We start from the raw sequence: 11180 nt of genomic DNA, 5'->3' as shown, positions 1-11180 counted from the left end.
TTATTAACATGTTTGGTCCTTCGAGCCGGATTGTGAAAGTGTAATAAGTGTAAAAAACAATAGTGTAAAAGGCTAAGTGCTAATTACTGCGAGTTGGTAAGATTAGACTGTAAATATATACTTTGATTTCGTGCACCGGTGAAAACCTTTATGAACTATTTCACAAACTTGGACATTTAAACAGTGTGTAATTAATTTTGGACTAATGATCCTTGGACTATAATAATATTTAGAAAGTGATTTGGACTAATACAATTACATTACATGAACATTTGTGATTAAAACTTTGGTTATTAAAAACTGCTTATTTATATAATCGCATATTCGCCAGATATATATAACTAGTGATTTAACTTTACGTTATTTGAGTATATACGGGAAAGTGGACATTATTATTTTGTAGTGAATTCGCGTCATAAACGTAAACAATGGCTCAACTTTGTGAATCACAAAAAACGTTATCGGAACGTATTTTTAAGTTACAAAGTAATACTAAAAAGACGTCTAAATCAAGATACACACTTGGCTATCTACAAGCACGGTTAGAAACATTAGAAAGTTATTGGTCTAAGTATCAAACTCAATATGAGATGATTAAATCAACGGTTACGAAAACTGAACTGGAGCAGTTACAATTTAATGCCGAAAGTCTATACGAGACAACTGAAGACATATATCTAGAATTTAAGGGATTATTAAAGGATTATTTATTGGAATTTTCGAAAGGTCAAGGTCAACCACAATCAAATAATACTGCGCAGAGTTTTTTAGCAACAAATGATGGCGAGACCACCCCGATTAGAACTAAATTACATCCTTTATCGATTCCAAAGTTCGCCGGTAATTATAACGACTGGATAAGTTTTAAAGATTTGTTTAAGGCTCTCGTACATGACAACGTGCATCTAACAACGATTGAAAAACATCATTATTTAAAAACGAGTTTATCGGGAGAGGCTGAACAACTTCTAAAACATTTTGCACTCACGGAGGCTAATTACGATAAGGCTTGGAGCACACTTGAGAGTAGATATAATAACAAACGTATGATTGTCACTACGATAATTAGCCGCCTTTTAAATCAAAAGAAGATGAATACAGAATGTTTTAAAAGCTTAAAGGAAATTTTAGATACTACGAAGGAATGTTTGAATTCTCTTGATAATCTCGGCGTGGATACCTCCACATGGGATGCAATTGTCGTACATTTAGTTGTATCCAAATTGGACTTAGAAACACACAAACAATGGGAACAGTCACTTGGATCATCTCAAGACATACCCACATTTACCAGTTTATCATTATTTTTAGAAAATCGTTTCCGTTCCATGGAGATGGTAAATGTTACCCACAAAAAAGACCAACCGCAGAAAAAGGACTTAGTTAAAAATTATACAAACCAGAAACCCACAAATATGAAGTCATTTGTCACAGAAGTAAGCAGCGAATGCACTTATTGCTCAAAAAACCATTTTATTTGCCATTGTAAAGAATTCGCCGCATTAGATCTTCCTCAACGTCAGGATTTTATTAAGAAGAATGGCATTTGTTTTAATTGCCTTGTAAAGGGTCACTCCGTTAATGCGTGTAGACAGAGCACCACCTGTAGAAAATGTAGTCGACGACATCACACTCTGTTGCACTTCACAAACCCTAACAAGACCACATCAGTGCCAGAAAACGATGCAGCAACACACAGTACACCTGAAACAAGTCAAACCACATCAACCGTCGTTTACAAGACTGAGGTTGACAGCGACAGTGAGGAAGTAATATTGGCAACCGCACGAATTGCAGTTAAGTCGAGAAACGGCGACACGATAGTCTTGAGAGCACTGATTGATCCGTGCTCGCAATCAAACTTTGTTACTGAAGCGGCAGCTCAACTGCTTAATCTCGAGCGCACTTCGATCAGCGGAAAAATTACTGGCATCTCATCTATACCGCTGACAACCAAGTCACAAGTTACGTTGAACTTTCATGCTATCAGAAATCCATCACACATGATCACAGCTAAGGCGTACGTCCTTAGACGAATAAATTCAAGATTACCATCACAAGAGCTCCCATCAGATACCTGGCCTTCTTCTGAGATTTCAGATCTTGCGGATCCACACTTTCACAAGCCAGGATCTATCGATGTGCTTCTAGGTGCAGTTGTATATGCGCACATTATTCTTGACGGAATAATAAAACGCAATGAATCTCTGGTCGCTTTGAACTCCAGATTGGGATGGCTGGTTAGCGGCGAAGTGACGCAGTCTGGCCATCAGTCACACAAAGTAGTTGTTATGCACACACAAGTCGAAGTTGATCAGTTACTACGTCAGTTTTGGGAGATCAATGAAGATTCACCAAACGTGAAGCCTCTGTCAAGAGCTGAAATGCAGTGTGAAGAGCATTTTAAGAAAACTCACACTCGAAACACTGACGGTCGATATGAGGTTCGCCTACCCTTCAAGGACGAAGACGCTCCAAATTTAGGCAACTCCAGACAACTTGCTTTGAAGCGCTTACATCAGATGGAGAATAAGTTTAAGCGAAGACCCGAATTTCACGAAGAATACTGCAAGTTCATGAGGCAATATGAGTCACTCGGTCACATGGAGATAGTACCTGAAACAGAGAAGAAGAATAGAGCTTATTACTTACCACATCATGCTATTCTTCGTGCCTCGAGCCTCACTACAAAGTTGCGCGTAGTTTTTGACGGAAGCGCTAAACCTGTAGACGGATACTCACTTAACGATGAGTTACTCATCGGCCCCCCGCTGCAACAAGATATACGAGCTTTAGTAACACGGTGGAGACAACATAAGTACTGCCTAGTAGCTGATATACAACAAATGTACCGACAGATACTTATCTCAAAGCAAGACACTGATTACCAGAGAATCTTGTGGCGCGAGTCATCGGAAGACCCGATCAGAGAGTATCGGTTACTCACCGTCACATATGGCAGTTCATGTGCTCCATATCTTGCCATCAGGACACTTCATCAACTTGCAGAGGACGAACGTGGAGAGTTTCCTGAAGCTGAACTTCTAAAAACTGATCTCTATATGGACGATTTGATGACGGGCTCATCTACAGAAGAAGACACTCAACGGCTTCAACGTCGCTTAACTGAACTGTTTAAACGTGGTGGTTTTCTTCTTCATAAGTGGTCGTCCAATAGTGAAACGGTTTTAAATGAGATTCCCGATTCGAAAAAAGCGTTAAAAGGCTCAGTGAATATTAAAATGGATGATTCGGTGAAAGCTCTGGGCATAGCCTGGAAACCACAAAGTGATATATTAGAACTGGTAGTTAACTTACCTCGTGACAACGACGTTGTTACAAAACGAAGTGTGCTATCTGCGATAGCTAAAACGTTTGACCCTCTGGGTTGGCTAGCACCTTGCGTGGTTGTTTTAAAAATATTTATGCAGAAGTTGTGGCTAGCCGGCCTGGACTGGGACTCTGAACTTCCTGAAGACCTGAAAACTGAATGGCAGAAGTACCTGACTAATTTTGAACACATGCAGGCCATTCAGCTTCCACGTTGGTTAGGGATTGCAAATAATGTAAAAATTGAATTGCACGGCTATTGTGACGCCTCTTGCGCCGCTTACGCTGCGGTTATTTACATCAGAGTCATCACGGACAATGAGATAAAAGTAAGTCTGGTCGCAGCCAAAACAAAGGTCGCTCCCGTTAAACAGATCTCATTGCCACGTCTTGAACTTTGTGGGGCAGTCCTGTTGTCTAAATTGATAATGTATGTCAAATCCAGTCTAAATATTGATAATAATTGTGTATTTGCTTGGACAGATTCCACAATAGTTTTGGCTTGGTTGCGTAAAACTCCAAATACTTGGAAGCCATTTGTTGGTAATCGCACTACCGAAATCTTGAATGTTACGAATAGTAGTCAATGGCATCATATTAAGTCTGCGGATAACCCCGCGGACTGCGCCTCACGCGGTATCAGTCCTGACGAGCTGATGCAGTCAAAACTATGGTGGGAAGGTCCAGCCTTTCTTCGCGAGTCTGTTGAGATTTGTTACCCTAATTTCAATATACCTGAAACCACAGTCGAAGCAAAACCGAGAGCAAAAGTCAGTTACTTATGCACCTCTGATCCCAATGCATGTACCATGTACCTTAATAGATACTCAAATCTACTTAGACTTATACGTGTGACAGCCTATTGCTTTCGATTTTTTCGGCTATGTAAAGATAAGGTTCTCAAAAGGACTGATAACATAAAACTGACATATCTCACTACTGACGAAATAAAAAATGCATTAAAAACTTGCATTCGAATGTCACAGTCTGTTTACTTTGAAAGTGAAATAGTATTGTTATCACAAAGCAAACCTATCCCAAAAAATAGTAATCTTTTACCTTTGAATCCGATCCTAGACAATGAAAAAATTATTAGAGTCGGTGGACGACTTGTAAATGCTCAAATACCACCTGATATGAAGTCTCCTATAATCTTACACCACAAATGTAACTTAACAAAGTTGATTGTAATTGATGCTCATTTAAGAACTCTACATGGCGGAAATTCGCTCACATTAAATGTTATTCACCAAAAATATTGGATTCTCCGCGCAAAAAACTTGGTAAAAAAGATTTTAAGATTATGTAAACCTTGTTTTACCCAAACTGCACGACCTATGACTCCATTAATGGGTAATTTACCACAGTGCAGAGTCAATCCGTCACGCCCGTTTTTGACCAGCGGCGTAGACTTTTGTGGTCCATTTACTCTGAAACTGTACTCTGGTAGATGCACCAAAACTTGTAAAGCTTACATAGGTGTTTTTTTGTGTATGGTTACCAAGGCCATTCACCTTGAGCTGGTTAGTTCACTATCCAGTGCTGCGTTTTTAGCAGCTTTCAAACGTTTTACTTCCCGACGTGGGCATTGTAAAGACATCTGGAGTGATTGTGGGACTAATTTCATAGGCGCGTCCAAAGAATTAGACCTCGCGTTCAAAAACAGCAAATCAACTGTCGTTGACGAAATTGCCCAACTGTTAGCTAACGACAGCACAACATGGCATTTTATTCCTCCTGGTGCCCCTCACTTTGGAGGACTGTGGGAGGCAGGGGTTAAGTCCGTAAAAGGACATCTGAAACGCATCATAGGCGAATCCCGCTTAACATTCGAAGAGTTTTGCACTCTGATCACACAGGTCGAGGCTTGTGTTAACTCTCGGCCTCTTACGTTGATTAGTTCTGCCGTTGATGAACTCCCGTTGACTCCTGGTCATTTTTTGATTGGCGAAGCTCCTGTTACTATCCCTGAAGAAAGTTTCGTGGATGCTCGACCTGACTATTTAGACCGATGGCAAAAGGTGCAACGTATGGTACAAAGTCTGTGGCGACGTTGGCAATCTGAGTATCTTACTATGTTGCAACATCGATACAAATGGTCCCAGAATCACCCCGACATAAATGTTGGTACGGTTGTCCTAGTGAAAGATGATCGTTTACCTCCAGGTAAATGGCTTTTGGGACGAATTGTGGCGAAGCACCCGGGAGCAGACGGTGTAACGCGTGTAGTCTCCTTACAATTTAAGGATCGTGTGTTTAAGAGACCAGTTACCAAACTGTGCCCTCTGCCTCTAGCTGCTTCAGAGCCTTAGTTAAGTTATAGTTTATAGTCTTGTGTTGTAAATTCTCACTCTATTTAAGTTAAAGTTCAAATGTTTGTATCTCCCACGGTTAAAGGACCCATATAGTCCTTGGGCCGCGGCATGTTTAATGTAAAAATCTTCAAATCTGGTTAAATTCATTTAACTAGCAACATTGACTTAACAACCCGTTTTTATTAATAAAAGTAAAATGAGGGTGGATAAAAAAAAATTAGATTTGACGTTAGTGATTAAGCAAAATTGTTCGCTCGCTGTTTATTTCAATAAATTTTTAAGTTAAAAGTGTAGTTATTAACAAAGATCGTAAGATGACATCATCTAAGTTTCTTACTGGATCGGTCCACAAAAAGACCGATCTTTGATGCGATTTATGACATATGAGTTAGAAACTTGGGCGTCTACGTAGTAGACATTATACATAGTCCTATTAAATTCTGCCGAATCTAAGATACCTACCTAAAGCCGGACGTACAAAGCTGCGTCGATGAGTTGGTCGATAGCCCGACAACGCACCATTTATTCACGCTGCAATAAATTCAAATTACCGGATTAACAATAGTACGGATAGTATCGAGCGATACACGGCCGACCGCTGTCGATACTCGCGTGCAATCAACACTACTGAATACCTTTGTAAACTGCAAACGCCGCTCTTACTAAACTCGTGTTCAATATGATTTGCTGCAAACTAAACCCAACATCCTTAACCTCATGAAAAAAATTGATAAATACTCATATATAGGCACGTACTATATCAATAAATAGGCATAATTTTCTCAAACGTTGATCTAGTATTAAACTTTTGTATATACAATAGATATATTTTAATTTATTTTATAGGTAGTCTTGATATCCAACAGCAAAGCTTATTATACCTTATACTCTGCTGTAGAGAAGATAAACAAATAAAATGTTTAAATTATAAGCTAAATACGACATGTTACGCGTTATCGTTTCTAGAACATGCGAAGTTACAAAATGCTAGAACCCAATAACTATCAACGAACATGAAGAAACAGGTGAGTTTAATAGATTTTCTCTGGGAATCGAATGCTTTCGCATTTATAATATTACTAAGGATTTTATTTTTAAATAACTTTTTCCCCAAGCGCACAAGATATGTAATGGATGTCTTACATATAGGCTACCAAAAAACGTTTCGATTCTTTAAATTTTGTTTACTGTTTTAAATTTTATAAAAATAAAATAATGCTAAGTAGGCTTTATAAATATTCATTATCCATGTAACCTGTCTGTAATTTATTTATTGTATAGTAATTCTTAAAATGGCCATTGTAGGTAAGATAAAACATGACAATGCTCGCTGTAATTGCTGAGATATCGGCTAAGTAATTCCGTGCGATTATCCATTGGGAATGGATTTAATGTTGCTTAACGCAATTTGCGTATACAAAACTGTGGTATCAGTAAACGTCGAAGACTAGAGAGACGGGCATGCTCGACGCTCATGAGGTTGCTATCGAGTGAGGCGATACGATGCAATGAAATCCAACACCGCGACGAATCGAACGTTGTCCCGTCGCCTTTGAAATTTGTGCAATATTTCGCCCTTTTCACGCAGATATCCCGGCCCGTGTACGAACGTCGGACATGAAACGCAATATCGCCGACTGAACTCAATAAATTATATGCGCTCGAACCGGCTCCGATGCGATTTATATGTCAGCCCGGATGAAATTTTAGATTACTGTCTATCATATCTATTGTGAATCACTTTGGTCGATAAATCATGTCTGTTCAATTTTTCAACCTGTATTTATTCGTCTACCAACTGTTTTATAATCAAATTAATTTGATTAGCATTTCAACAATAACAAAAATTAAAATTTTAAATTTTATTTATATTATATTTTATTCATAATGTATTGTTTTTTAATAATCTACATATATAATAATATATCTGCAGGCAGATTAAAAAATAAAATAGCACATTCTGAATATTTCAAAATAATAAAAGTTTCTTTTTCCTCGCGCATTTTACCCAACGCTAAACAACTCGAATTACTATAACGTAAGATCCGAAAATACAGTATGTAGTTTAGTAGAGAGGAAAGAACCGGCGACTGCGCAATTACTGAGCCGTCGCATTCTTGCGGCGGCGGCGCGGCGCGTCGCGGACGTTTACTTAAATAGATTCAAACGACTGCATGCGATTAGTAAACTAGCGCACATAGGCCATTATCTCTACACAAAAATGAAAAATATTTTCCAACAAATATGTATAATACAACAATCTTAATGTCATGTGATTGTCGATTGTTACATGACGCATCAATTTGCAGGGCTAAAGATGCGTTTTCATTAAAGAAATTAAAGACATTTTAAGATTGAGTACGATGTATTAGATAGGAGGTAGTATCCAATAATTATAATGAGGTGTCAATAAATGAAAATGAAAAAAATGTCTAATCAAAATCTGTTCAAACTTTACAAGGAAACACAACATTTCTACTTGATTATCTCTTATAATATCCTGATAACTATGCTAGTAATTCCTTACCCGGGAAATACTGAACAATTAAGTCTGAACAATTCCTGTAACCAATACGAGTGCTAGCAATACAAAATTAAACTTTTCCAATGTCAGGAAACATTCATGTAAGTACAACTGATCACAAGGTCAAAATTAGTCTTATTTCGAGACTACGGACTTATTATCAAAAATAAATGAAATTGTAATAACAATAGAATTTTATAGAGCAGTCATAACCTCAAAATGCCACGACATTGACAATCTCGTCAATCAAACAGCAGGAAGCGAACGGACAACTTTTATAGACGTCTTTTGTCAGATTGAAACATGCAGTATACAATAAAATGAAAATTGTGACATCTTCTTTAGAATGTTCTTTTTAATAATATCTAGTTTCGATAAAAATAATTGGATATTGAGAATCTTGCTACTTGTTTATGACTTTAAATGTTTGAAAAATAATAAATAAAATATGTAAAGAATTTACTGAAGTAATAATAAATTTACCTTACGTATAATGAATACGCTTCTCTACAACCAAGCTGGCCCAGCGCGTGTTGGTTGGCTTTACATATGTCTTTGAATTTCTTCGCAAATAATACAGGTAGTATCACAATGTTTCCCTTCACCGTAAGAACATCGGTTAAATATACATATGAAAATGGAAAATTGAAAACATATCGGTACATGGCGGAGTTATCTGCACGTGTAGATTTCGATTCTGCGCCGAACACAGGCCACCGAGGTTACAGTTGTTATTTGGTTTCTTCGTATCTCTTTGTTTAACAATCCCAAGTTATTTAACGGCTTGGTTTAAAATCTCAATTTATATAAATAAAAATCATAACTATAGTGTAACTTGTAATTTTCCTATCGTATTTTGTCGTACCGGATACTTGTACTAGTAACTCGTTACCTGGAAGCCTGGAGCGACAGGCACTATCAAATGAACAACCAGTTCACTATAAAGACAGCTAATTATAATTTTGTTCTCATCAAATTGCAATATAAATTTTACAACTTATAAATATTACAAGTCTTTCTCAATAATGAACTACACCAACGATATGTTTATTTGGATAAAGTGAAAAACAATAACAATATCAATAACAGAAAATTCTACAACACAATACAAAAAAGAGAACCAAAAAAAATAATTCAATGAATAATTAATCGCAGCATACGAAATTCCAGAAATATACAAGATTTAACAGTTCATTCAGAATTACAGACGTGACATATTAGTTATGTTTTAAGAATACATATTATAGATTTAAAAAAAATCGACATTGATTTTTTGACAAAATATGAAATGATTTGGAAGCGGAAATGGATATATACTTCTAACTTGCAACAGCAAAAAGGTAATCAATCTATAGGATAAGGCGCATTGTGCGACCACAGAGACAACTAGCGACCATCCATCAAACTCTGTCGATTCATTTACAACCTTCACTTTCGCTACTCATAATTGTATATAAGGTTTTCTTTATTGTTTTATAATACAGAACACGTTTTATTTAGGTTCGACACAATAAAATTAACTTGATGTCAAAAATGAGTACACTTTGTAAATTACTATATTTAAAAAATTAAAACAGTTAGTTAACAAACTTGATGAAATTTGCTACAAAGTGATTTTAATTACAAAAAACCAACTTATTGTTTAATTTCCTTTATAGTTTAGAAAATATACCAAAATTTTAAGGATGCACTACTTACTTTTTATATCAAGTATCTTTCGCATTTGTTCTTTCTTTAATTTCATTGCTTTATTGCAGGCTTTTTAACGTTAGGAAAAATTAAAGTAAAAAAAAGAACTATTAAGACACTACTTCATAAAGTTAATTAAAAGATGGCGCATAACTCTAATTTAAGAAAAGATCATAAAAGAAACTCGTCTTTACATACAAAATAAAACATTTTAAATTTCCACTGTAACCTAAATTACAACGAGATTATTAGATAACTAAAAATACTGAAACATTTACAGGTCACATTGGCTCCCTTCCAACAAAAAGCTATAAAGCCACGGTAAATGATTGTTTTATTTTCCTAGTCCTAAGAAACCAATTCCCAATAGAAATTAAATAAAATTTGAAAATGCTGTAAGGGTTAGGGTCAAAAAAATATTCCAAATAATATTAGTTTTAGAGCGGACATTACGAGCGAATTCCCTTAAATGTTTTATGCATAATAGCAAATAATCATTGGTACCCAGTGCTATCTGTCACAAGTGTCAAACTAGACAACTGAAACTTTACCCGTAGTAGTTTTTGAGCGTACGGTTTAGTTCGGAATGTCAAATGTCTTTGATAAGGGTCTTAGCGCTTCAAATTAGATGTCCACCTTCTTACTTTACTTCCAAATTGCGATAAAACATTACTCATAAAAAATAAATACATCTTTAAAGTCTGATTTTTTTTCTCATGGTTTAGAAATTCCGTACAAAGACGAGTTCGGGATACGGACGGTGGTCGACGCTTGGAGCGATTTATGCATCGAGCACAGTAATGACCATATTAATGGAAATTGACACGGAGACCGCTGAGACCGTTGAGCTCGCTCGTGAGAGTACCCGTTTAAGGAAATATAATATGAACGGCAATCACGATATAATAATATCGTCCTCACACGTCGGACGCCCCAGCAAGCGTCGATCATCACACTAAACGACAACAATTAATTCGTCGACACCACGGTGTTCTATTACCAGTTTTATATCTCACAATCTTGTTTTATCGTCGTTTAAAAATATAGCACTAGTAACGTTTTTAATGTACTACGCTGAAAGATGCTGTTTACGTTCTATTCCGGAAAATATTTATGTCGCATGGACCGCATTCCTTTGAGCTTTTTATTGTTTTTTTTTTAAATAATATCGCTTTTCTTGCTTTGTAACAAACGAATTTAGTGTTAAGCATAGATATTTTCTAAACAGTTAAGAGATTAATTATTATTATAGAATAATGTTCCGTTTTAAAAAAAAAAGACACGAAAGACTTCGCCACAATAAAAATACCCAAATACAATTC

The 11180-nt window shown here is 36.5% G+C and overlaps 1 protein-coding gene across 1 annotated transcript; it reads left to right on the top strand.

The window, feature by feature from the left end:
- The first annotated feature begins 590 nt into the window (after positions 1–590).
- LOC106717302 lies at positions 591–5642 on the top strand. Its single transcript, XM_014511133.2, has 3 exons — positions 591–3543; positions 3814–4134; positions 4960–5642. Exons 1-3 carry the CDS (start codon positions 591–593, stop codon positions 5640–5642), a joined length of 3957 nt encoding a protein of 1318 aa, XP_014366619.2.
- The last annotated feature ends 5538 nt before the right edge of the window (positions 5643–11180 follow it).

The sequence above is a fragment of the Papilio machaon genome, chromosome 11 (assembly GCF_912999745.1).
Source record: "Papilio machaon chromosome 11, ilPapMach1.1, whole genome shotgun sequence".
NCBI classification, from domain to species: Eukaryota; Metazoa; Arthropoda; class Insecta; order Lepidoptera; family Papilionidae; genus Papilio; species Papilio machaon.
Note: the sequence above shows the minus strand (reverse complement) of the source record. Positions and strands in the feature narration are given on the sequence as shown.